The 27932-nt window shown below is 50.6% G+C and overlaps 2 protein-coding genes across 2 annotated transcripts in view; one reads left to right on the plus strand and one right to left on the minus strand.

Annotated features, from left to right (window-relative positions):
- The window catches only part of LOC309358665 (complexin-3-like), a 123954-nt gene that overhangs the window by 43148 nt on the left and 52874 nt on the right, over positions 1-27932 (minus strand). The window lies entirely within an intron of this gene.
- HCN3 (hyperpolarization activated cyclic nucleotide gated potassium channel 3) lies at positions 1559-26697 on the plus strand. The gene is made up of 8 exons (XM_081891375.1): positions 1559-2040; positions 12860-13289; positions 15018-15179; positions 16703-16921; positions 18541-18687; positions 20282-20522; positions 21704-21868; positions 24362-26697. The coding sequence occupies exons 1-8, from the start codon at positions 1574-1576 to the stop codon at positions 25453-25455; spliced, it is 2925 nt and encodes a 974-aa protein (XP_081747501.1). The 5' UTR covers positions 1559-1573; the 3' UTR covers positions 25456-26697.

The following is a 27932-nucleotide window of genomic DNA, read 5'->3' on the forward strand; positions in this document are numbered from 1 at the left end:
CTACCTCCTAGGTTTATTGTTGTTGTGGGATTAATTAGGGAGGGGTAGAAACATGTTGGACACCTTGAGCTCCTTTGGAAGAAAAAGTTGGGCTACAAATGTGATTAATTAATTAATTGAATGATTAATTAATAAAAATGGCTGAATTAATTCATATTCGCCCATTGATGTGAATAGCCAAAACTAACTTAGGGCCATTCGTTCCAACGGGTTTACTCTGAGCAGAATTCCACTACTATTGCTATTCATTTTAATATTTTTATTAAATGTGTATACTGCCCTATACTCATAGATCTCAGGGCAGTTCACAAGATAAGATTACAATATGAAATTTATTTGCAATATAAAATGTATCAGTCGCTTTCTTGGGGGCCACAGGAATCCAATGCAACTTACAGTACATTTTTTAAGCAAGCAAACAAACACAGGGTGCCAATTTCAATAAAATATTGGGGGGCTCAGGTAAGCACCGCCACACATAATCACAACACACACACATAATGCCAGTGGTCATCAGCTTGGAGGAGGGGTGTCTCGGCCCCCTCAAATATTTTATTAAGGGGCTGAAAAGACCTCGGACATTAGGACTTGGCTCCTATGAAATACATACATTAAAACCAGCATTTTAAAAAAGCAAGTCTCTTAAAAAACAACAGCAAGTAGATTTCTTCTTCTTTCGTATCTCATCTTACTCGGCGCACTTTGTATTTTATTTTTTAATTTTTCAAGGAAGAAGAAAAAGAAGAAAAACTAGATTAAGACAACCCGCCCACGCAAAAATAAAATAAAAAATAAGGTGGCAGATAATCAAGAGTCCAAGCCCCGGAAAGAAATGACAGCGGTCGCCGCCACCATCACCATCGCCATGGCAGCAATGCAATTTACCTCCCCAGGTAAACAGGCGTCATTAACCCACAGAGGAGATTCCCTGCCCCCGCCCATCTCTAAGGGGTGGGCACCTCCGAGGCGCGTGCCTTTCCGCCCCCCACCCTCGGCACCGCCCCAGCCGCTGGCGATCTGCCGGCCGACGCTAGATGGCACCTTCCCCTCGCCGAGTTAGCACCCCTCCGGCTGCCCGTTCCTTAGAGCCGCCCCTGCGCGCGGCGGCGGCGGCGCCCACTGGGTTTGTTGCGCGCCCTGGTGCCGCCGCCACTTCCCTGCCCGTTCCTACGAGGATGGCTCCTCCGGCTCGCCCTCTCCGACAGCCCGGCTGACGACCCTCCACCTCCTCCGCTGCCGCTCCCTTGGGCGCGCGCGCGAGGGCGCGCAACAGGCTTTCCGGCACCGGCGACCCCCTCGCCCGTCCGGGGGAGGCCATGCGAGGTAGCCCCTCGGTCCCCGGACCCAGCTGAGGCTGCTCGACGCCAGCCTCGCCCTTGATGCGCGCCCCGGGCCTGCCTGCTACCTCTCCGCGCGCCCCACCCAAGCGCCCGCCCGTCCAGGCTGTGCGCGCCCTCCTCCCCGCTGGAGCCGGGCCCGAGCGGGGCGGGCGAGGGGATGCGCCCTCGGAGAGAGGGCAGCGGGGCCGCCCGGGCAAGGGCATCTGAAGGAAAGGCGCCCGCCTAAAGGGACGATGACGACGACCAGCGCCATGGACGCCGCCGAGCCCCACGAGGGGGCGCGCCGGCCGCTCCAGGGGCCCCCCGACCCTCGCCCTAAGGCGCCGCCGCCGCAGCCCGTGATGGACGGCGAGGCCGCGGGGAGGCCCCCGGGCGGATCCAGGTCGGGCTGCCAGCCCCCCGACGGCAGGTCGGAGCCCCCCACCCGGAAAGGCTCGGCGGCCCCCAGCAAAGCGGAGATGGCGCCGGCCACCGTGGCCGAGCAGATCGTGGCCGCCGACATCGCGTCCGCGGCTGCCGCCACCGCCAGCCCCGACGGCCCCGAGGGCACCTTCGTGCAGCGGCAGCTGGGCGCCATGCTGCAGCCGGCCGTCAACAAGTTCTCGCTCCGCATGTTTGGCAGCCACAAGGCGGTGGAGATCGAGCAGCAGAGGGTCAAGTCCGTCGGGTACTGGATCATCCATCCCTACAGCGATTTCAGGTGAGCGCGCCGGAGGGGGTGGGTTTCGGGCACCCCCACCCCAGGGACCCGCTTCTCGACGGGGGTGGAGGTGGGTGCGCCCTGGAAGAAGGACCGGGTCGTGGGAAATCAGAGCGCGGGGCGCGGGGCGCTGTCCGAGGTGCTGAACCTCTCTCGCTTGCAAGCTGCACTCGCCCAGGCCGTCTGAAGGGCCAGACGGTGGTGGTTTGCTTTGGGCTGTCCTCGGGGCGGGGGCTTTTTGCGAGCTGCTCTTAAAATAAAGCGCTGGGCGCATTCATGGCGTCATCGGCCTCTTCCACAACATTACCCTCACCAACTTCTCTTTAGCACACCCCCCCTCTCCTTGCAAGGCGAAAAGGGGGCGGGGGAAGGAGAGAGAGACATATATATTCTTGAAGCAACAGGGCCAGCCACCCTTCGCAGGACTATTTGGGCCACGTCTTCCCGTTGTTTACTTATTCATTTATTCGTTCTATTTATATCTCCTGCCATTCAGTTTACAGTAAAACTCCCAGGACAGATTCCGAATTATCCCCACTATTAAAAAGGCGGGAGGAGCGAAGGGGAGGGGGGGGGAGTGAGTCATCCCTGATCCACCAGACCAGGTGCTCTCATTTCACATCCTGCCTGCAGGAAAGCAGAGGCCTTAAATTCCTCCTTGACCGGTCTGTGTGTGCCACCTGGGCCTTGCCCATGCCATGTGTCCGGATTAACCAATCTGTGTTGGCCCTTGCTAACGCAAACAAGGACCCCAGCTCTTGCTGTGGATGTAAATAGAAGGTTAAGGTAAGGGTACTAGACGTCCCCATTTCCTGGACACAGTCCCCGGATTAACAAATCAGTCCCCATACGAAATCAATTGAATTTGAAAAGTGTCCCCAGGTTCATTGAAAAAAATCTGGTAACCTTAGGTTAAGGGGGCTGGGAGGGGAGCCTGCAAACAGAGACTGTAGTTCTGTGGTCAGAGCGTCTGCCTTGCCTGGCCGCATCTCCAGGTAGTCCTGTCTGAAATCTTGGAGAGGCACTGCCAGTCAGTGTAGACAGCACCGAGCTACATGGACCAATGGTCTGACTCAGTGTAAGACACATTCCTATGTCCTCCTGCCTGTCTGTCATGGGTCCCTAGGCAGAGGAATCCTTCAGGGGGAAGGATCATAGCTCGGTGCTAAAGCACATCCTTTAAGGGTAATAATTTCATTATCTGTACCCTGCCCATCTGACTGGGTCACCCCAGCCACTCTGGGCAGCTTCCAGTATATACAAAAACATAATAAAGCATTAAACATTGAAAACTTCCCTATACAGGGCTGCCTATAGATGTCTTCTAAAAGTTGAATAGTTACTTATCTCCTTGACATCTGACAGGGGGCATTCCACAGGGTGGGTGCCACTACGGAGAAGGCCCTCTGCCTGGTTAACTGTAACTTTACTTCTCGCAGTGCGGAAACTGTCAGAAGATGTTCAGAGCTAGATCTCAGTGTTCAAGCTGAACAATGCGGGTGAAGACCCCCCTTCAGGCATACAGGGCTGAGGCTGTTTGGCATCCTTTGCATGTCAAATGTCCCAATTTAAGACAACAACAACAACAACAACAACAATGACTTGTAGCCCGCCCATCTGACTTGGTTTCCCCAGCCACTCTGGGCGGTTTCCAACGGATTATAAAGAACACATAATACACCAGACATTGAAAGTTTCCCAATACAGGGCTATCTTCAGATGTCTGCAGAAGGTCATATACGATATTGGCCCGAATATAAGCAAATAAAATTCAAGGGGGGGGGGTTAAAAGACAATATCAGGATATAAACCGCTCCTTTAAATTCCGCAGGGACTCGCACCCATTCCGTTTTACCGTATGTCTGTTTCAGCAGTGGTATCGTAGAAGGCAGGTTTTGTAAGGTTGTGAATTTAAGCCGCACTTTAACTTTTCACGGTCGGATTTTGGGGGGAAAGTGAGGCTTATATTCAGGCCAATAGGGTAGTTGTTTATCTCCTTGACACCTGATGGGAGGCTGCTCCACAGAAGGCCCTCTCCCTGCTTCCCTGCAACTTCACCTCCCACAGTGAGGGAATCTCCAAAAGGCCCTTGGAGCAGGACTTCAGTGTCCAGGCTGGACATTGGGGGTGGAGATGATCCTTCAGGTATCTTAGAGAATGCCTACTACTTAGTACTGATAGCATTGAACTAAATAGATCAACAATCTGACTTGTTATAAGGCATCTTCCTCTTTCTAAAGGGTTGCAGGACTTTCCTTGAAGAGCCTAGGCCAGGTGTGGAAAACCTCAGGCTCAGGAGCCAAATTCAGCCCTCCAGGCCTCTCTATGTGGCCCCCGGACCCTCTCCCCAAGCCATGCCTCTCAGCTATCCTGTCAAACACCCTCCTCAATTTTTTTGGCCTGGCTGGATTGAACCCTGAAGTAGGCCAGTGCTTCTTGCTTGCATGGGTGGATGTTGGAGGAGAGAAAGAAAAAAGTGTGTGTGTGTGTGTAGAAGCTTCTGACCTCTGAGTGGCTAAACTTGTGGATTGTATGGAGCAAGAACATGTGCTTACAGAAGCACAAGCTGGTTTCAGGGCATATTGGTCAACCATAGATCAAGGCCAATCAAGGTCAATCATAGATCAGTACTACTCCCACACCTTGTGGAAAAATATACCTCAAAAAAAGGAGGATTCCTTTATGCAGCCTTTATAGATTTTAAATCTGCTTTTGATCTGATATCACGAGACAGATTTTGGGAAAAACTGAGTTCCTCAAACATAGATAGATGATTACTGCTTCTCATCCGCAGTTTATACGAAAACACCTGTGTCCGGGTTAGGTGTGATCAACAGGGCCATTTATCTAAGGAAATTCAAACCATATTGTGTTGTTTAGTCGTTTAGTCGTGTCCGACTCTTCGTGACCCCCTGGGCCAGAGCACGCCAGGCACTCCTGTCTCCCACTGCCTCCTGCAGTTTGGTCAAACTCAAGCTGGTAGCTTCGAGAACACTGTCCAACCATCTCGTCCTCTGTCGTCCTCTTCTCCTTGTGCCCTCCATCTTTCCCAACATCAGGGTCTTTTCCAGGGAGTCTTCTCTTCTCATGAGGTGGCCAAAATCTTGGAGCCTCAGCTTCAGGATCTGTCCTTCCAGTGAGCACTCAGGGCTGAGTTCCTTAAGAATGGATAAGTTTGATCTTCTTGCAGTCCATGGGACTCTCAAGAGTCTCCTCCAGCACCAGAATTCAAAAGCATCAATTCTTCGGTGAAACCATATTGTACAAAAGCCAATTGTCACCTCCATTGCCCCACCCACTTTTGTCCCAGGCCACACCCACCTCCCACCTCTCTGTCTGGCCCCTTGGGCTCTCTCTGTATCCCCAAGCCACACCCCTCTTCCTCTCAGCAGCCCTGCTTCATATACCCCTCAAGTGCTTTTGTCTGGCATGCAGTCCCACCGGAAGCCTTACTGTGAGCCAATATGGCCCTTGCCAAGGAAAATATTCTCCCATCCCAGGCTTAGGCTGATGACAAAAACGAGTCGATAGCTAGGAGCACAGTGTTTATGTGGGGATGGAGAGGTGACTATTGTGAAGCCACTAACATCTTTGTAATTCACTTACATTTTGTGGCTGAGTGCCAGGCTCTTTCCTACTTGTCAGAACATGCAATCTCCTTTTAACCTCCCAGAAGGTTAGAGCCAGTGGTGGCTGAAGCCCCTTTCAGCTGGTGGAGTGGAAGGCAGGGAGCTGAACAGTAGGTGGCGCCAGAGCCGGTGGCAGGCAGAGGAGCCAGCTAATTCTAGATTCTAGTTTTGTCCCACCCTCCTCCTCTTCCCCCCTACAAGGCGCAACACTGAGACTAAGAAGGTGGAGGAAGCTGACAGGCAGAACCACCACCATGGACCTAGGACTAGGACCAAGGTCTAGGACCCTCGTACCTACGGGACTGCCTCTCCCGGTATGCCCCACGGAGGACCTTAAGGTCCATAAATAGCAACACCCTAGAGGTCCCGGGCCCTAAGGAAGTCAGATTAGCCTCAACCAGAGCCAGGGCCTTTTCAGCACTGGCTCCGGCCTGGTGGAACGCTCTGCCTCATGAGACCAGGGCCCTGCAGGATCTGATTTCTTTCCACAGGTCCTGTAAGACAGAGTTGTTCCACCCGGCCTTTGGCTTGGAATCAATTTGATTCCCACCCCCTCTTTCTTTTTTCCTTTCTCCTTCTGTATTGCAACTCCTATTTGGGGACTTCCCTGGCTTTTTTCTGGCCCGTGTAGGACCAGTCTGGATAGCTGGCCTTGGTGAAGACTTGACGTTTTCATCCCCCAAAAGTTTTTGATTTGAGTTTCTGCTGAAATGAGGCTGCATTTTAATGTTGTATTTTAATCTTGTTTTTAAGTTGTATTTTAATCAGTTGTTTTTATACCTGGTGTTAGCCGCCCTGAGCCCGGTCTTGGCTGGGGAGGGTGGGGTATAAATAAAATATTATTATTACCATTATTATTATTATTATGGACTGGATGTAGATAAGGAGGCCACAGGTGGGGCACTGGCTGAGGGCAAACTGAGCTTGGTGGGGCACTGCCCCATTTACCCTCATAGACCAGCCTCCCTTTTCTGGACAGGGACCGGGTTCAAATGCCTGCTTAACTTGTGAAGCCCATTGGGTGGCCTCAAGCCAATCATGATCTCTCAATTTGGCCTACTTCACAGGGTTACTGTGAAGGTGAAACGGGGTGTGGGTGGGTGTGTGTCTTGCTGGCTACCATGAGCTCATAGAGCAGAGTTTCCCAAACTTGGGTCTCCCGCTGTTTTTTGGACTACAGTTCCCATCATCCCTGATGACTGGTCTTGCTAGCCAGGGCTGATGGGAGTTGTAGTCCAAAATCAAGTTTGGGAAACCCTGTCTTAGAAGAAGGTTGTAAAGTGTTGTTTACATGTAGTTAGGGGAACCTGTTGCATTCAAGACATTGCTGGACTCTAACTCCCATCTGCCCCAGCCAACATGTCCAACGGTCTGGGTGTTAGGAGTTGTAAGTCATGGGCCCCGCCTGCTAGCCTGCTCCCTAAAATATCACTGGTTTGCTCATTTCTATATACAGTGGTACCTTGGTTCTCAAACTTAATTTATTCCGGATTTCAGTTCAACAATTACTCTGAAAAAATACATATTTTGTTATGTGCAGATGGCTTTAGATACCTATTAGGTCCACAAATTACCATGTAGCATATATTCAACACAAAAAAACAGTGACATTTTGTTGTTGACAAAGGACAGCTGGACATATAAAGGGCCCCATTACCTTCAGTAGCTTAGGGCCTCATCAAACCTAAATCCGGCCCTGCCAGCAACATATGGAGGGCCACAAATTCTGCACCTTGGAGGTACAGGGTAGCATGGACCAAATGAACACTCCAGGATGATGCTGTGGAGGGATAGCTCTATCGCAGAGCACTCTCTCTGCATGTAGATAACCTCAGATTCAATCCCTAGCATCTCCTGTAGGGCTGGGGATGTTCTCTGTCTATAACCCCAGAGAACTGCTGCCAGTCAGTTCTGGGAGACTGGGGAGGGAGGGGAGCTGCCCTTCGCAGGAAGAGGAGACTCCCGGGCTTCTTCGGCAGCTTGTCTAATCTCTGCCTCTTGGCCTCCCTCCTCTCCAGCCTCCGCTTCTGCCTCTGGTTCTGAACTGCTCTCTGACACAGACTCTTCCTGCTCACTAAACCCTGTTGCCTCTTCAGCTTCTGACACCTCCTGCTCCCAGTCCTCTCCTTCTGACTCACCCCCATCCTGCCACCAACCCCCTGGCTCTGAGCCTTCTTCCCTTGGGGATTCCCCAGCTGGAGCCTCCAGCCAGTCCATGACACCCAGAAGGGAATATGACCCTCCCCCTTTAAAAGGCCCCCCACCCCTGCTAAAGGCATAGGAATGATTCTCTAATGTGGCATGGGTACCTCTAGCTCACCAGCGTTCTTTGGACTACAGCTTCCATTATCCCTGATCCTAGGCTGCCCTGGCTGGGGCTGATGGGAATTGGAGTCCAACAATTTCTGGAGGGCCACAGGCTACAACAGAAAAGAGGCTTGGTCAGCAGTGGAGGAGAAGGTGAACTCTCTTTCAAAGTTTGACTCCAAAAGCCTGAGGGCTAGAATGTTGGTGTTTTAAAAACAGGAAGGCGATGCAATTGTCGGGCTGCCAGGTTTCGCACCAGAATGATTGCCCATCTTGTGTTTGCATAACAAATCTGTGGCCATGTGGAAATTCATGCGGGCTGTTTCCCTTGGTCTCCTCGCTGCTCTCTGTATTTAACAGCTTGAAGATTTCCGTATTTGGCACACCCTGAGCAACAGATGTGTTCACATGTCAATAGAGATCAGGAACCAATTCACACACACAGTGATTTCTCACAAACCAGAGTCAATGTGAGTTGGCTTTTGGGGCAAAATAGTTGGGGGTGAAAAAGAAGAAACAAGCAAGTTTTTTATATATATAATAGCAAGTAGGTAAAGGTAAAAAGACCCCTGACCATTAGGTCCAGTTGTGACTGACTCTGGGGTTATGGCGCTCTTTGGAATTTGCACCAAAGAGTCAGTCTCCTATCTGAGCAACGTACGCCCAGGGTACCAGTAAGTGACACTTGCCTCCCTGGCATCTGGCACAGCAGGAACCTGGGAATTGCCAAAAAGGGAACTGGGGATTTAGTTGGCACAGAGAAGGGAATCCCACAGCAGCAGTCTCAGTCTGCCAGCTCAAGGCAACCCTGTAAAAGGGAACCTGCGAAAAAGTCAGCTGAGCGGAAAATTCTAGGGCCTGCGAAAACGAGTTCATCCTTTACCAGAAGGCTGGGGATGGCTTCTAATCTGCAAGGACTATTCCCGGCATTTTCCTAGCTTTGTTCCTTGGTTCACTCACCTCAGCTCAACTGCAGACGGCTCAAGGTGACCTTCGGGTCACCTTGGAACTTCTGGGTGGATGTTTTAAGTGCTGAGTGCAGTTCCTTGTATTCGCCAGAAGGTCGTGGCAGAAAGTTGGTGGGAAGAGAGCGGAACGGGGTGACTGGGGCCTTGAAGAGCTTCGCTCTAGACAGCACCATTTTGTTGCAGTGTGTAATATTTAAAAGGAAATCTAAACCACTTTCCCCGTTAATAACCAAACCATTTCCATTGCGACCAGGGCGCTTTTATTTATTTATTTCAGCCAGAGCTCACTGGAGCTCAACACTGGTGGCTCTCAAGTAGGCGCCATTGCCATTCTAAGAAAACAAGGGAGAAGTTCATGGTGAACTCCAGCACCTCTTTTTCTAGAAAAATAGCACTGATTGTGACCAAAAAATAACTTTCTGAGTCGTTCGGGAGCTTCAAAAGCTTTCTCCAGCCTGAACATCACAGCGACGGATACCAAAAGGCATTAGCACGCTTTAGGATCCTGCAGAGTGTATAGCAGTTTGCGTAACAGACTCAGTAGCACAGCATTTTGGCTGAACTACGTTTATTTACATATAATACACTTGGAGCATTCTGACTTAGCTCCTTCCTCCTTCTCATCAGACAGCAAAGGGAAAGAACAAAGGACAATAGTCCTACATCACGGAAACACAGTAATACCAAAACATCCTGTCTCCGTCACTTCCCACACGGTGGAATGAAAACATACACCGTCGTGTGATAGACAACAATCTCATGACTGCAAGCATGGAACAAGAATCCTAACAACACACGCACACAAACATTTCTGCTCTTTATTTTTATAAGGCAACTTTCTGGCTGCACAATCTTGGGGTTGTTTTTCAGTGTGGATTTCTACCCTCCCAGAATAAGTCAGGGGTGTCCCGAGATGATGAAAAGGCTCTCTGCTTTTAACAGGAGATATTCAACAGGAGAAACTTCTTCCAACAGTGCACCCTCCTTGCTGGGAAATGCTTCCCCTGAGGGTTTCTGGGAATCGGACAATATTAAGGGGAAATTCCTCTTTTATCAGTTTCTAAGTTAGATCAGGTCTTGTCACCCGCTAGGAGAGGTAAAGGTAAAGGGACCCCTGACCATTAGGTCCAGTCGTGGCCGACTCTGGGGTTGCAGCGCTCATCTCGCTTTATTGGCTGAGGGAGCCGGCGTACAGCTTCCGGGTCATGTGGCCAGCATGACTAAGCCACTTCTGGTGAACCAGAGCAGCACACAGAAACGCCATTTACCTTCCCGTCGGAGTGGTACCTATTTATCTACTTGCACTTTGGCGTGCTTTCGAACTGCTAGGTTGGCAGGAGCAGGGACCGAGCAAAAGGAGCTCACCCCGTCGCGGGGATTCGAACCGCCGACCTTCTGATCGGCAAGTCCTAGGCTCTGTGGTTTAACCCACAGCGCCACGGAAAATTCCTCTTTTATCAGTTTCTAAGTTAGATCAGGTCTTATCACCCACTTTGAGAAACTTGACGTTATAAGAGCAATGGACAGAAATGCTTGGCTTGACTCCCATAATCCTTTGCTCACTCCGCTCAGCGTAGAGGAATTCTCATTGTCTCCAGGCCTTGTTCATCGATCTTTGACAGATGGTATGTTACAGGGCAAAGGCTTTTGACCTTCTCCTTAGGATGAGAAATGAAATAGGATTAAGCGTTGTTGATCGCGTAATGATCTTTGGTCAATAAACACATGGCTTCTCTCTGTATTAATTCTTTGAGCCCTTAACAAAAACGAAAAGCCAACTGGCAGATGGAGATTGTAATTCACAAAGAAAGCTCCCCTGGATAAATGGCTGTGAATGACAGGCCTTTCTTTCTTTTTATTTCTGTGATCTATAGGCTGACTGATCGATTTACGCCATGGGCAGGCAAACTAAGGCCTGGGGGCCGGATCCGACCGAATCCCCTTCACAATCTGGCCCACAGACGGTCCAGGAATCAGTGTGTTTTTGCATGAGTAGAATGTGTGCTTTTATTTAAAATGCATCTCTGGGTTATTTGTGGGGCATAGGAAATGGTTCCCCCCCAAAAAAAAAATAGTCCGGCCCCCCACAAGGTCTGAGGGACAGTGGACCAGCCCCCTGCTGAAAAAGTTTGCTGATCCCTGATTTATGCTTTTGATGAAGAGCAGGAAAGGTACAGGGATATGTTATCCCTTTGATTGCCCTCTGCGCACCCATCCCATCCAATCCTTGTGACTCAAAAGAGTTAAGAAAGAAGAGGATAAGACTGGAGAAAAATCTCATGAGAGCAGGAACACCGGAGCCCTGCAAATTCAGCTTCAGTGCTTGGGCAGAGCATCAGAAACCTATGAAACAACTATAAGGTTAGGTAGGGTGCCTCTGAGCACGTCCAGAGTACATTTGCCACTCCATTGCGCAATCACTACCTCCTAGCATCCCAATCTGGGGAGAGGGAGCACGCTCTCTCACAGAAAAGGTATCAGGAGCTTAGAAACATCCTGCAAAAGAAGGGATGGAGCGCTCCTGTTCAGGGTTTTAGCCAGCCTTACCCTTTCCCACATACTCCGTTCCTTTCTCCCTCCTACTTTCCATTCCACCTGTGGTAGAAGATGGAAGATGGTCTACAATTTGTGACCACTGAGCATGCTCAGTCCACATTTGGGCAGATTTGAGTCCCCTCCTCTTTTAGGCTCACCCCCTTTATTGGGGGGTCCTTTGGTAAACCTTGGGGTTCCCCCAGACCTGTTGATACCCCTCCCTTGTGCCTGGAGGGTGGCTTTTTGGAACTACATAGAAATAAAGCAAATCTGAACCTGCAGTTATTGTTATTACTACTACTAATACCAGCGGGGGTTTTTGGGGGAAATAAAATAGGTTCCAATACACACCAATCGTAAATAGGCCATGCCAGTGCAGAGGCAGTACAGTGGTACCTCGGGTTAAGTACTTAATTTGTTCTGGAGATCAGTTCTTAACCTGAAACTGTTCTTAACCTGAAGCACCACTTTAGCTAATAGGGCCTCCTGCTGCCGCCACGCCGCCGCTGCACGATTTCTGTTCTCATCCTGAAGCAAAGTTCTTAACCTGAGGTACTATTTCTGGGTTAGCGGAGTCTGTAACCTGAAGCGTATGTAACCTGTAACCTGAAACGTATGTAACCTGAAGCGTATGTAACCCGAGGTACCACTGTATAGAAATGAAATGAATAACGACGATAAATTGCAGTGTAAAAAAAAGGGGGCACTGAGATATTCCATTGTGGTGACTGCAAACTAGGTTTGAAGGTGCTATTTGGCAACCAGCTTATCTATCTGAGTTTCTGACACTGCCATGTGTGCATACCCTCCAACATTTCTCCAATGAAAATAGGGACGTCCAGTGCTATTTTTCTAGAAAAAGAGGTGCTGGAACTCACCATAAACACCTCCCTCATTCTCTTAGAATGGCAACAGCGCCGTGGGTGTAGTCAAGAGGGGGCAGCTGCCCCCCGAGCAATAAAAATTGAAAAAAAATCAAAGCTAACTGAGGTTCCGCCCCCCCCAAAAGCCTGCCCCCCCAACAAAAATCCTGGCTACGCCCATGAATAGCGCCCCACTGAGAGGCGCCGGAACTGAGTTCTGGCTGAAAAAAGTCCTATTCCATACCCTCCGCCATTTCTCCAATGAAAATAGGGTCATCCGACCGTCCTCTCCAACATTTCTCCAATGAAAATAGGGACGTCCAAAGGAAAAGCGGGTCATTCCAGGATTAAATCATAAACCAGAACGGCTTCAGTAAATCTGGGACTGTCCCTGGGAAATAGGGACACTTGGAGTGTCTGTGTATGTAATTTAGCCAAAACCCTCAAATAAATTTCTGGCAGATCCTCTTTCCCTCCTTGCTGTGACAAAGGGCGTTTGTTTCTACTCCCTTTGCAGGTTCTACTGGGACTTGATCATGTTGCTTCTCATGGTTGGCAACCTCATTATCTTGCCTGTGGGCATCACGTTTTTCAAGGACGAGAACACCCCTCCGTGGATCGTCTTCAACGTCCTCTCGGACACCTTCTTCCTGGCCGACCTGGTCCTGAACTTCCGCACGGGCATCGTGGTGGAAGACAACACCGAGATCATCCTGGACCCTCACACCATCAAGATGAAGTACCTTAAGACCTGGTTCCTGGTGGACTTTGTCTCCTCCATTCCCGTCGACTACATTTTCCTCATCGTGGACCTGGAGACCCAGGTGGACTCCGACGTCTACAAGACGGCGAGGGCGCTGCGCATCGTCCGCTTCACCAAGATCCTCAGCCTCCTGCGCCTCCTGCGCCTCTCCCGCCTCATCCGTTACATCCACCAGTGGGAGGAGGTGAGTCAACATCAGGACCACTGCACCATGTGACTCCGACCAAGGTAGATGCAAAAGTACGGTGGTCCACCAGGTTGGGCTTGATAGGCCTCCCACTTTACCAGCAACCCATGGCCTTTTGTATGTAGCCTGATCGGGCTGCCTTTGGTTTCAATAATAATAATAGTAATAATGGTAATAATGGTAATAATAATAATAATAATAATAATAATAATAATAATAATAATAATAATAATAATTTATACCCTGCCCATCTGGCTAAGTTTCCCCAGCCACTCTGGGTGACTCCCAATCAAGTGTTAAAAACAGCACAGCGTTAAATATTAAAAACTTCCCTAAACAGGGCTGCCTTCAGATGTCTTTTAAAGATAGGATGGCTCCTTATTTCCTTCACATCTGAAGGGAGGGCGGGTGCCACTACCAAGAAGGCCCTCTGCCTGGTTCCCTGTAACCTCACTTCTCGCAAGAAGGGAACCGCCAGAAGGCCCTCGGAGCTGGACCTCAGTGTCCAGGGCTGAACGATGGAGGTAGAGACGCTGCTTCAGGTATACAGGACCGAGGCCGTTCATGTACAGTGGTACCTTGGGATGCGAACGGGATCAAAAAATGTTCCTTTTAAACCAGGTTTTTGGTTGATCTGTTTGACATCCTATACCCTTTTAAAATGTGGCTCTTTTCGGGGGGGTGCTGTTATTGGGTTGTTGTTTTTATTCTGATTATATATGTTGTGATCTTTTCTGTGAACCGCCCTGAGACCTCCAGGTATAAACTCAATTAATAATAATAGTAATAATAATAATAATAATAGTGCACTTTGGTTGTTGCTGTACTATGATTTGCACAAGCCTCTGGTGCCCTGAATTAATTAAATAATCAAGATTCCCCCACCGCCCATCACAAGAATTACATACCACTTAATTGTAATAAAAGCTTAGAACATTTTGCAAAAGATGAATAAGGCGATTAAATAGTCATTAATACAAACAAACAGCTAGAAACAACTAAATTTTCACAAAAAATAAGATAAAATCCAGATTAGACCTGGCATGAAGCATCTTTCTCATTTCCTAAGGGAAATATTGCAGTTTTGTGAGCTCACCCAAGCCCAAACTCCCCTAGAGGGGTCTGTTCCATGAACCTCCACAGATTTGTATTATTATTGCTGCAGTGGTTACAATTAATTTCTTAATTGCCTTCTAAACCACCGTCTCAAGGTTATTCACACATCAGATAATTAAAAACAACGAGCGTATTTAAAGTGAGACCCAAACCCGAACAAGTGGTCCACTCTCATGGTCGTAATAACAACAACAACAATTTATTATTTGTACCCTGCCCATCTGGCTGGGCTTCCCCAGCCACTCTGGGCGGCTTCCAACAAAGATTAAAAATACATCAAAATGTCACACATTAAAAACTTCCCTGAACAGGGCTGCCTTCAGATGTTTTCTAAATGTCAGGTAGTTGTTTATCTCTTTGACATCTGGTGGGTGCCACTACCGAGAAGGCCCTCTGCCTGGTTCCCTGTAGCTTTGCTTCTCGCAGTGATGGAATTGCCAGAAGGCCCTCGGAGCTGGACCTCAGTGTCTGGGCAGAATGAAGGGGGTGGAGACGCTCCTTCAGGTATACTGGACCAAGGCCGTTTAGGGTCATGCAGTCGAAAGACACCCCAGGCAGCCTCTGTCTCTCCTTTCACGGCCTGTCCCGGCTTTCTCTCCTCTTGTCCAGATCTTCCACATGACCTATGACCTGGCGAGCGCAGTGGTGCGGATCTTCAACCTCATTGGGATGATGCTCCTCCTCTGCCATTGGGACGGCTGTCTCCAGTTCCTGGTCCCCATGCTGCAGGACTTCCCTGAGGACTGCTGGGTCTCCATCAACCACATGGTGGTAAGGGCCCCTCCATGGCATTCCTATAAACAGGCAGAGCCAGCTTAAGACAGGTAGAGGCCCTTGTTGTTGTTGTTTAGTCGTTTAGTCGTGTCCAGCTCTTCATGACCCCATAGACCAGAGCACACCAGGCACTAAAGGTAAAAGGTAAAGGTACCCCTGCCCGTACGGGCCAGTCTTGACAGACGCTGGGGTTGTGCGCCCATCTCACTTAAGAGGCCAGGGGCCAGCGCTGTCCGGAGACACTTCCGGGTCACGTGGCCAGTGTGACATCGCTGCTCTGGCGAGCCAGAGCTGCACACGGAAACGCCGTTTACCTTCCCGCTGGTAAGCGGTCCCTATTTATCTACTTGCACCCGGAGGTGCTTTCGAACTGCTAGGTTGGCAGGCGCTGGGACCGAGCAGCGGGAGCGCACCCCGCAGCAGGGATTCGAACCGCCGACCTTTCGATCAGCAAGTCCTAGGCGCTGAGGCTTTAACCCACAGCGCCACCTGTGTCCCACGCCAGGCACTACCTTGGATCAAATCTATGCTTCCAGGTGCGATAAGAAAGCTGCAGAGATAGTGCAGGATAGTGCGCACCCCGGAAATGATCTCTTTCAGCTTTTGCCTTCTGGAAGAAGGTACAGGGTTATAAAGACTAGGACTAGCCGCCTGAGAAACAGTTTCTATTCAAATGCAATTTTGGTTTTAAACGCAGTGTAAGGTAGTCTCTATGGGAGTATATTGTATTTAATTATGGGGTATCAGAGTTTTAGGGGGCTAACCAGGCTGGGATAGCTGGGATAGCAGGCTTGTTGGTTTATGAATGTCTGGTGTAGATTTTCAATTTCGGTGTTCTGTATGGGACAATGACAATAAAGATTATCGTATTGTATCGTATCGTTTCATATCAGTGTAAGGTTACTTCCTATTTAAACCAGCCGTTAAACCAGCCCATAATTCTAGAACAGAGTTTCCCAAACTTGGGTTTCCAGCTGACTACAACTCCAATAATAATAATAATAATAATATATTTATTAAAATAAAGGCTAGTGATCAGGGATGATGGGAATTGCAGTCCCAAAACAGCTGGGAACTCAAGTTTGGGAGACACTGTTCTAGCTGATATATGGTCAAAACACCTCTGGTCACATCACCCTTCCAAATTTTAACTTTCCCTTGAGCTCATAATTCTAGAACAGGGTTTTCCAGACTTGGGTTTCCAGCTGTTTTTGGACAACAACTCCTAGCTAGCAGGACCAGTGGTCCGGGATGATGGGAATTGTAGTCCGAAAACAGTTGAGGGTCCAAGTTTGGGAAACCCTGTTCGAGAACGATGAGAAGAAGTGGGTTTAAAAAATAAAATAAAAATTAAAGTGTGTGGTCACTTGGAGGTGATCTCTATGGTTACCCTAGGTAACCATACTGACCAGAAACAGCTGTTTCAATGGACCTGTGCAGGTAAGACTGCTCCCATCTCCGCAAATGTGCACACCGACGACCGGCCTGCACTGAAGGCCGCTTCTTTCTCTGCCCCACAGAATGACTCGTGGGGCAAGCAGTATTCTCACGCCCTCTTCAAGGCCATGAGCCACATGTTGTGCATCGGGTACGGGCAGCAGGCTCCTGAGGGCATGACGGACGTTTGGCTCACGATGCTGAGCATGATCGTGGGGGCCACCTGCTACGCCATGTTCATCGGCCATGCCACCGCCCTCATCCAGTCGCTGGACTCCTCTCGCCGCCAGTACCAGGAGAAGGTGAGCTGCAGGGTCGCCCGGTTTTGCTTGTGGAGGACCTGATGTCTTGCAGAGTGCCTTGTGGGCGAGCTGAGCTCTTGCAAGGCTCACCTCGCCGGTCAGTTTTAAAGCAGGCCAGAAACTGAGAGTTGCCATGCAATGCTAGAATAGTCAGCGTAGTCTGAGCTAATTGGAGCAAGGGGTCTGTGCTGGTCCCGGGGGGGGGGGTGTTTCCCGTGAGGCGTGGTCAGAGTCCGGTCCTGGGCCGAGGGTCTGGAGACTGTCCACCAAGGGCGAAGCGGGGTCCAAAGCAAGAAGCCGGGCGTGGTCGGGAACTCCGGAGAAACAGGTCTGGGTGCTGGCAGAAACAGGTTTCCAACATCTGGGACTGGGCTGACTGGCCTTTATCTCCTCTGAGGCATAGGGCGGTCCCGGCCCACAGGTGACCCGCCTCTCCTGGCCTTAAGGCGAGCACTCCTCCTGAGAGAACCCAGTTCCCTCCACCTCTCTGCCCTGAGCCTCTGCAGCGCAGGAGAGGCTGGAGGGTTACTGGACCCAGAGGCAGCCTCACCTTCTCCTGACAGAGCTGGGAGAGGAGCACCTGCAGGCAATGGGTCCTCGGTCACCTCTGGAGCCAGAGCAGATTCAGCTGGTATCTGCTCCTGAGGACGTGGCACAGGTGCAGGCCCTTCAGATTCAAGCCCCTGCCCCAGCTCAGCCGGCCCTGGAGGCGAGGACTCCTGTGCAGGTTCAGATTCTGAATCAGATTCCCAGGTCATCACAGGGTCTGACTCAGTCCGAGACTACTTCCCATGCTCCTATTTAATCAGGTCTTTTATTCGGAACAATGAGGACTAGAAACTTAGAATCTTTAAGCGAAAGGGGCGTAGCTCAGGGGTGGAGTGCATGCTATGCATGGAAAGGTCCCAAGGTTCGTTCCCCACTATCTCCAGGTAGGAAGGGCAGAGAGAACGCTCCCCAAAACCCTGGAGAGCCTCTGCCAGTCAGTGCAGGCAGTACTAAGCTAGATGGATCCTAGAGTCAGTCGAGGGCAACTTCCCATGAATGGTGGAAGATTCAGGACTGACTAAAGGAAGTATGTATTCATGCGGGGCGCAGTTCACCTGTGGAACTCATTGCCACAAGGTGTAGCGGTGGCCAGCGGCTAATAGTGAAAAGCTTACACAAGCCCTCCAACCTGCTGTGCAGTTAAAAGGGGAATGTAAAACTCGGCTAAGTAAAAGAACTTGCTAGCATAAGTTAGGAAGGATGTTAATAAACAATATATCCTCTCCTGCCTCCCTGAACATTCCCACAAGAGCAGAACATTGGACTAGAAGAGTTTGGATTTGATATCCCGCTTTATCATTACCTGAAGGAGTCTCAAAGCGGCTCACATTCTCCTTTCCCTTCCTCCCCCACAACAAACACTCTGTGAGGTGAGTGGGGCTGAGAGACTTCAGAGAAGTGTGACTGGCCCAAGGTCACCCAGCAGCTGCATGTGGAGGAGCGGGGAATCGAACCTGGTTCACCAGATTACGTGTCCACCGCTCTTAACCACTACACCACACTAAGTTGTGCCTCTGGCCTGATTCAGCAGGGCTCTTCTGATTCTCTTCTCCCCTCGTCTCTCCTCCTAGTACAAGCAAGTGGAGCAATACATGTCCTTCCACAAGCTGCCGGGAGACACACGCCAACGGATCCACGAGTACTACGAACACCGTTACCAAGGCAAGATGTTTGATGAGGAGAACATCCTGGGGGAGCTGAGCGAACCTCTCAAAGAGGTACGTACCTGGGCAGCACCCATCTCTGGAGGGGGAGAGGGAGGGGTAGTCAAGGTTGGGGAACAGGGATATGGAAAAGGGGATCCACACATCTTCACTGGAAAACAGCATCCATATAAGCTAAGGGGGGGGGGAGTCTTAATTGAACAAACTCATGTTGTTGTACGTGCCTCTGACAGTGGGACACGGGTCACGCTGTGGTCTAAACCACTGAGCCTCTTGGGCTTGCTGATCAGAAGGTCAGTGGTCCAAATCCCTGTGACAAGGTGAGCTCCTGTTGCTCTGTCCCAGCTCCTGCCAACCTAGCAGTTTGAAAGCACATCAGTGCAAGTAGATAAATAGGTACCGCTGTGGCGGGAAGGTAAGCAGCGTTTCCGTGCGTTCTGGTTTCCATCACGGTGTCCTGTTGTGCCAGAAGCGGTTTAGTCAGGCTGGCCACATGACCCGGAAAGCTGTCTGTGGACAAACGCTGGCTCCCTTGGCCTGAAAGTTAGATGAGTGCCGCAACCCTGTAGTCGTCTTTGACGGGACTTAACCGATCCACCTTTAGGTAAAGGTAAAGGGACCCCTGACCGTTAGGTCCAGTTGCAGACGATTCTGGGGTTGCGGCGCTCATCTCGCTTTACTGGCCGAGGGAGCTGGCATACAGCTTCTGGGTCATGTGGCCAGCATGACTAAGCTGCTTTCTGGTGAACCAGAGCAGCGCACAGAAACGCGGTTTACCTTCCCGCTGGACCGGTACCTATTTATCTACTTGCACTTTGACGTGCTTTCGAACTGCTAGGTTGGCAGGAGCAGGGACCGAGCAACGGGAGCTCACCCCGTCGCGGGGATTCGAACCACCATGTTACGTTGTGGGTGAACATATCAGACGACACAGTGATTCTTCAAACAGCTCTTGTTTATTCAGAGGCCAGGACTGACTGAAGGGCTCAGTCAGCCTGCTTATATAGAGCTCCAGTACAACGTTACTGCAGCAACTTTCTAAAACTATCCAATCACTGAACGTCACTTTCGATCCTTCATTTGCATAAAAACTATCCAATCACTGAACGTCACTTTCGATCCTTCATTTGCATAAAAACTATCCAATCACTGAACGTCACTTTCGATCCTTCATTTGCATAACTATCTACAGTATCCCCCTGCTGGCCCAGGGTGAGAACTTCAGTACATAACACACCAACCTTCTGATCTGCAAGCCCTAGGCTCAGTGGTTTAGACCACAGTGCCACCTGCTTCCATTTACCTTTACCTTTACCTTTTACCTAATCGTTGACAAGTAAGATACACAACACTTGCCTAGGGTTCTGTTTCCTTGGAATACAGTCAACAGAGACTGTGGGGTCTTTAGGATATTCCTTTTTTTCTACACATATATATAACCTGAGCATAGGTTGGAGGGGCTCACAGCACTGATGCTCTCATCTTGGGTTTCTAGGGGGGCAGGGTGCCCCCAAAGCCCAGCACAGAGCAAGACATGTCTCTATGCCTTCCGCTTCCAGCAGCGCTCCAAAAACTCACTCAGACGATTCTCACATGCGCAGGTTTTCCTCCTTTCTGATTTATGACCTGCCCTGCCGCCCCCTTTTAGGAAATAATCAACTTCAACTGCCGCAACCTGGTGGCCAACATGCCGCTGTTTGCCAACGCTGACCCCAACTTCGTGACGGCCATGTTGACCAAGCTGCGCTTCGAGGTCTTCCAGCCGGGGGACTTCATCATCCGGGAAGGGACCGTGGGCAAAAAGATGTTCTTCATCCAACACGGCGTGGTCAGCATCCTGACTCGAGGCTCCAAGGAGATGAAGCTCTCAGATGGTTCCTACTTTGGGGGTAGGTTTTAGAGGAGGGGGGATGGGGAGGTGAAATATACTCAGAGTCGAGAGTGGATTTCATGCTCTTTATTCAGCTCATAGTGGGAGGAGGAATGAAAGTCCCCTCCAAGTATCTGCTTTATATACATTATTTACACAATGGGCTGCACGTGATTGGCTAATTCCGGAATTCTCCTGTAGGCCAATCAGGTTGTGGATTCACTTCCATCTGGAGCTGGATTGGGTGGCTGCTGCGGACCAATCAGACTGCTGCATTGTTCTAGGACCAATCAGACTGCTGCATTCTGAATCCTATTGTTCTCAGACCAATCAGACTGCTGCATTTTGGATCCTATTGTTCTAGGACCAATCAGACTGCTGCATTTTGGATCCTATTCACTCAGTACATAACAGGAAGAATCAGCAAGCTCCAAAACATGGCTTTGTGTTTTTCAAATATATTTACACTTTCAAAATTCAAGCTTAAAGATGGCTGGCGAACCAGGGTTACTGAATTGTTGAGGCAATAACCAGCATTCCTGCAATAAATGATGTTCAAGGTGTGAATGCCAATGATTTTGTAGCCCAACCAAGAACACCCACACTGTTTTAATCCAATTTGCTCCTGTTTCCTTCCATTCTTGGCAGCTGCTCTTTGGCAAATTTGATGTTGTTGCTGTTGATAGGTTCTACGTGCTCTAACATCCAACTAATCGGGGATCACGTAACCAACGTAATGACATCACAGCACCAAATAACCAATCAGGTTTGGCTAGGTGAGAACATCACAAAGCCAAATCAGAGAGAGGTAAATGCTTTCTGACCTCACTCTGAATGGTTAGGACTCTTTTTTTGGGTCCCATTTTGCAACCTCCCTGAATTAGTGCTGAAAGGGAAATAGGGAAAAAGTTTGGGTAAGCAGGTTGGCTTGAAAGGGGTCAGGTTTCCTCCCCCCCCCCCACAAAAAAAACACACACATGCTATTTGTGTCAGCTCCAGTAACTCCTTTTTGTAGAGGAGAATGAGAACAGTTTGGGCCTAAGATAGATGCACAGGCTCTCCTCCCCAAACTGCCTCTCCCAGAGTTACCCTGGAGGAGACCCTTGCTTGCCGTAGGTGATCAAGTGACAGGGTGCAAACCTCTCCTGGCAAACACCTGAAACTGTTCCTGATCCTCATCTCCTCGGTTGGTCCCTGCAGAGATCTGCCTCCTGACCCGCGGCCGGCGTACGGCCAGCGTGCGTGCCGACACCTACTGCCGCCTCTACTCGCTCTCAGTGGACAACTTCAATGAAGTTTTGGAGGAATATCCCATGATGCGCCGGGCCTTCGAAACCGTCGCCATGGACCGACTGGACCGCATAGGTGAGACGTGTGGGTGGAGGCTATTGGTCACTTGGACCAACGCACTGGCTAGGAGAGGGGTGGGGCCTCATTCCCTTCTGGGCAGGCTTCTGGAGAACACATGCCGGTGGAGGCTGGGACCAGGGGAAGAAGCAGGCAGACTAACGGAAGTAAATTCTGCCATTTGTACAGTAGGTTGGTGTGGCGATCACACAGGGTCCCTGGACGTTTGACGATCTATTGACCCTGTGCCACCACTGTACTTGTGTTCTTCGCTGCCACCAATCCGTTTCCCATGGGTACACATGGAGTCCAGTCAGTTGTTAACATTAACAAATAATCAAGTTTATTTTATAGGCATGAACAAGCTTATGGTTACAGTTAATATTTCTTGGCAGTTTCTTGATCTTAGTTCCTTAACTCAGTGTTTTTCAACCTTTTTTGGCCAAAGGCACACTTGTTACATGAAAAAAATCACGAGGCACACCACCATTAGAAAATGTTAAAAAAATTAACTCTGTGCCTATATTGACTATATATAAAGTAAGTCTCTTGAATAGGAATCAAATAAACACAAAGAAAGTATTTTATAATTACTTTATTATGAAATAGTAAGTAAACAGAAATATGAAAAATTATAAAATACTTTATTTTTAAATCTTTTGAATTTTTCAATTTTTCCCACGGCACACCAGGCAACATCTCGCGGCACACTAGTGTGCCGCGGAACAGTGGTTGAAAAACACTGCCTTAACTGTCCTATCCGTTCCTAACAACTTCAAACTGATTATCCCAACTAACTATCTGACTCCACCTAATAATTCCTCTCACTCTCTCACCACACAACTCGACCAACCCACAGACTATTCCTCCCTCTCCCTTCTCCAACTCCCAACTCTCAACTGACTTTCACACAACTCCCCCTCTAACCCTAACTCCTCCTATCAGTTTCCACTGGCCAATCACATCACACTCATTTTAACCCTTTCCTTATGACCCACCTAGGAGGCAAACGCCACAGTTGGTTTCTACAGACACTCACAAAATGCCTCTCTCCTGCATCCAGACCAGCAAGAAGCAAGACCAGAGCTCACAGGCACATCCCAGTCAGGGGGAAACACTCACAGAGGGTGTGGAACTGGGCTGGTGTGGGGGGTGGCCTGGGAAGAATATAGATTCTTCCCAGGCCACCATTCCCACCAGCCCACCTCCAGAGAGCCATAGAGACCAGCATTCAGCCTGAGGTTCTCCACTCCTGTCCTAGGGGTGGGGGGACTCTGGGGGGGGGGGTCAGAGGCACTGATTATGAAGCAAAAAACAAGCCCCCTGCTTATCTCTCCCTTTTTCTGCTCCCCCCTCTCTCACAGGCACACAAAAATACGCACTCCCTCTTCATACTCACCTTCCCATTTTTATTCATGAAAGCACAGCAGCCATCTGGGGCACTGTGATTTTGAACAATTTTGTGCCACAATTTTGCCCCCCCCCCGATAAAACTGCTTTTTTCAGGCACAGTGCCAGATCGCAGCCCCAAAAAAGATTTCCGGGGGGGGGGGGGAATCGTGGCACGAAATCATATGAGAGATCACAGTGCCCAAAGGGCTACCATGCTGTCGCAAGAAAAAAACAGATGTCCCAGGTTTCTCCGGGAGAGTTGGAGGATGTGCCTCTTTCTGCCACACCTCTCTCTCAATTCCTCTCTTTTTGCCATCGCCTCCTCTCTCTCTGCTGCTCACTTTGCTCTCACTCTCTTTTCGCCCCTTCTCTCTTACTCTCTGGGTTGTAGTTACAGGTAGGTAGCCGTGTTGGTCTGCCGTAGTTGAGACAAAAAAAAAAAATTCCTTCCAGTAGCTCCTTAGAGACCAACTACAGTGGTGCCCCGCAAGACGAATGCCTCGCAAGACGAAAAACCCGCTAGACGAAAGGGTTTTCCGTTTTTCGATGCGCTTCGCAAGACGAATTTCCCTATGGGCTTGCGATTTTTTTCGCTCCCCGCCCTTTTCTAAGCCGCTAAGCCGCTAATAGCTTTTTAGCCGCTAAGCCTTTAATAGCCGCTAAGCCGCTAAACCGCTAATAGCGCTAATCTGCTAATCCGCTAATAGGGTTGCTTCGCAAGACGAAAAAACCGCTAGACGAAGAGACTCGCGGAACGGATTATTTTCGTCTTGTGAGGCACCACTGTAAGTTTGTTATACCCTCTCTGGATAGCTATCCAGCTAAGCCCAACTCTGAGCAGACCCATCGAAACTAATGAACCTAACTTTGGCCCACTAACGGGCCTACTCTAAACAAGAGACAGTCTTCGATTTCTGCCATCCTCTCCTTCCCTCGTCCCCCTGCCCTTTGCCCACCTGCGCATAATTCACCCCAAGGTAGCTTGACAAAGCCTCTGGCACAGTGAAAAGTGGCTGTGTTTGCTCAAGGCCTAGTGTGGAAGCTCTTCTGCTGCTGTGTGTGGACATGATGATGATGATGATGATAATTCCCTTTGCTCATCCCCGGGTGTCTCTCCAGGTAAGAAGAACTCCATCCTGCTGCGCAAGCGGGCCGAACACAGCTCCAGCTCCGTCAACCAAGAGATCATTCAGCAAATCGTCAAGCACGACCAGGACATGGCGCACAACATCCAAGAGCTGCCGCCGGTGGTGGCTGGGCGCGAGCTGAGCGGCAAAGCTGTGATCTGGGAGCCCCTGGTGCACGCTCCGCTGCAGACCGCCGCCGCCACCACAAACGTCGCCATTGCCTTGACGCACCAGCAGAGCCTCGCGGCTCACATCTTCCTGCCCCCTTCTTCCGTCACCAGCCCTCTGTCCCCCGACGCCGCCCTATACCCTCGCCAGCCCCGGCGCTCCCAGCCCAGCTTGGGCGGCTCGCGCCCTTCCTCGGTCAGCTCTCCCGCCTCGGGGGCGCAGTCCCACTTACAGACGCCGGCGGTCGGGTCCCCGTCCTCCCCTATGGTCCAGTGCCCCTCGCCCTTGGAAAGCATCGGCCCCCGCGGCGTTCCTCTCGGACCCCCCATCCCGCAGCCCATACAGAAAGCGGAAGCTGCCCCAAGCCAGCCTCAGCTCTCCAAGTCCCGCGGCACCTCTGTCTCCACCTCGCTCCTGCAGCAGCCGGCGAGCATTGCGGCCATCCCACCCGGACGGACTCTCCACTACAGCCTCTCGCGGGCCACCGGCTCCCACATCTCCTTGTTTCTGCAGCCGCAGCAGCTGGTCAAACACCGCAGCACACAGGGCCTCTCGGCAGGCCGCCTCACCCAGGATGTTAGGCCACTTTCAGCCTCCCAGCCTTCCTTGCCGAACCGGCTCACCCAGCCGGCGGACATGGGCCCCCCTCAGCAAGCCCGGAAGTCGGCCGGGAACCTGACGTACCGGTCATCTCCTTCGGTCCCCGGGCTTCTGGCCAAGCCAGCCCCCAGCACTGCCAGGCGTCCTGTTTCGCCCCAGCAGGCCACTTCGGGGTCCAGTCGGTCCGTGAGCGGACCCAGCACCCCGCAGTCACCTGCCACCACACCCCGCCACACAGCCGCCCCGTCCCGCAAAGGTTCTGTGGCGTTCAGCCCCGACGTGGACACTGGGAAAGCGAAGCTCACGTCCAATATGTGAGGCCGCAAGAGTCCAGGGCTGCACTTTCTGGTGTCGGAAGGTCAGCCTGTAGGAAAGGCGGGTGCGGGGGCCAGGAGGCCCGTCCAGAGATAAGGAAACGGGTACTTGGGCAATTCGCCACCATCTCGGGGCAGGCTGTCCGCCTCGAAAGTCGGCCTGAGGGGTCTCTGAGCCATGACTGACTGGAGAGGGAGGGAGCTGTTCTCTCAAGGAAAGGCCAACCTCCCCACTGCCGCCATCTTAGCTCCTTGCCAAAAGGTACCCGCCGAGCCCCGTGCCGCACCCGCAGGGGGCAGGAAGCTAGGCCGCAAACCCCCACAGCCACCCTTTGGTTGGGGACATGTCCCTGGGCCTCATTTCTGCCCTGCCCACTTTGGACCTATTAGTGCCTCCACACACACCATTTCCAGGCCTGCCCTTGATGGTGGGTTGTGTGGGCTTTGCCCCATATCGAAACCCCCACAGGGCCAGTGGGGTGAGGAGAGGCAGCAGAAGGGGTTCGCTTTCAATAAAGTCTGGGCACCCCGTTCCCTCAGCACAGCCTGTCTTTTTGAACATGAAGGAAGAGATGCGGAGGAGGCCAAACAACAGTCCCGGAAGTCTCCGGCCACACAAAATCTGCCTCTGATGTCCAGCGCTGGGCGGTGACAAAGTTGTGGACACTCCTGGATGAGTGCCGTGCCCCCTTGTACCCTGTCTCTCCCCCTCCCTTGAGGGATATTTTTAACAAGGAGATATTTTATCTGGTCTTCTTCTCTTCCCCAACCCCGTTCTCAATTTGTGCAATATGAGATCTCAAGGTGTCTTGTGAGAGTGTGTGTAGCTGTAGAAACCCCGCTTCCATGGGAGAGGGAAGGAAGGACACCCGTCCAAGTCCTTTGCCCCCCACTTCTGTCCGTCTCTTCTGTCCCGGAGACAATGGGTTGGAAATCCGATTCTGATCTTGCTACTACTGCCATAAACTTAGCAGCTGGGCCAGGCGATAGGGAGCAGCCCCTTATATACACCTATAAACCCCCTGTGTCTTCTTCCCAACCAAACTGGTTCAGGGACCACTCCACTCACTTGAAGGTGCATTGAGGCCTACCTGGTAGAGCTGCACGACAGACTTCCTCAGAGGAGTCCCTTGGCATTGTGATCCCAGTTCCCTCTGGGGAGGGTGGCCGTAGAAAGCACGTGCCCCCTCTGCTTCTGGTTAACTACATCCATACTAATGTTAGAATCGTAGAAATGTAGAGTTGGAAGGGACCCCAAGGGTCATCTAGTCCAACCCCCTGCAATGCAGGAATCTCAGCTAAAGCATCCATGACAGGCGGCCATGTTGTAAAGTATATCGGCAGTTTTTTGTGCCTCCGTTCCTTCTCTGTCGTCTGTATGATGCTCTCCTTCAAATCACACTTTCCCTTCCTTCAAAATTCCGATTCAGTGTGATTTGGAGGGGAACCAACAATGGAGCATGAATGGGGGTCCAGGAAGCTGATGATCCACATTCAATGGCTGTATGGAGGGCCCCAAAATCTTATTTACTTCTCCCTGGTTGCCTTTACTGTAGCTCTGTCACTTGATTGAAGGCACTTTTGCCTATCTGATTTAGATGATTCACTGGTAAATCAACCAACAAAATCTGCACACATTGCCTGCATATCAACAAGGAAAAAATCATAGATACAGTGGTGCCCCGCAAGACGAACGCCTCGCAAGACGAAAAACCCGCTAGACGAAAGGGTTTTTCCGTTTTGGAGGCGCTTCGCAAAACGAATTTCCCTATGGGGTTGCTTCACAAGACGAAAAAATATTGCGTCCCCCGGCGGTTTTTTTTTTCTTTTTTTGCCCTTTTCCTAAGCCGCTAAGCCGCTTATCAGCTGTTCCGCTGATAAGCCGCTTAACAGCTGATCGCTGGAAGCCGCTTGACAGCTCTAGCACTAATCCGCTAAGCTGTCAATGGGCTTGCTTCGCAAGACGAAAAAACCACTAGACGAAGAGAATCGCGGAACGGATTAATTTCGTTTAGCGAGGCACCACTGTATATACATGCATATACATATGCACACAGTATACAGTTGTATCCAAAGTTCTGTCAGCACAATGATTTCTTTTTCTGCAACAGAACATTCTCCCCCATGCCTCCCACCACAAATCTGTTCTATGGGGTTAACGTTAACCCAGCCCTCTGGAGTAGATGTGGGGATGGCATGGGTCACACACAGTGGGGAAGAACCATGGGGAGTCCTGTTGCACAAGTGCAAATCTTTGTGCTGATAGAATAAGTGAATTAGAATTTGTCTCAAACTCCAATCTGTTAATCCAGGACTGGAGAACATGCTATTCCCTCCTGGTGTTGCCGGACTCCAACTCCCACAATCCCTGAGCGTTGGTCATGCTGTCTGGAGCTGATGGGAGCTGGAGTCCTAGAATATCTCTAGGACCAGTGGCGGAGGAAGGGGTGCGGGGGTGCTGTCCGTCCTGGGTGTCATCAC

Source organism: Podarcis melisellensis (assembly GCF_964234715.1).
Source record: "Podarcis melisellensis genome assembly, chromosome: 16".
NCBI lineage: Eukaryota > Metazoa > Chordata > Lepidosauria > Squamata > Lacertidae > Podarcis > Podarcis melisellensis.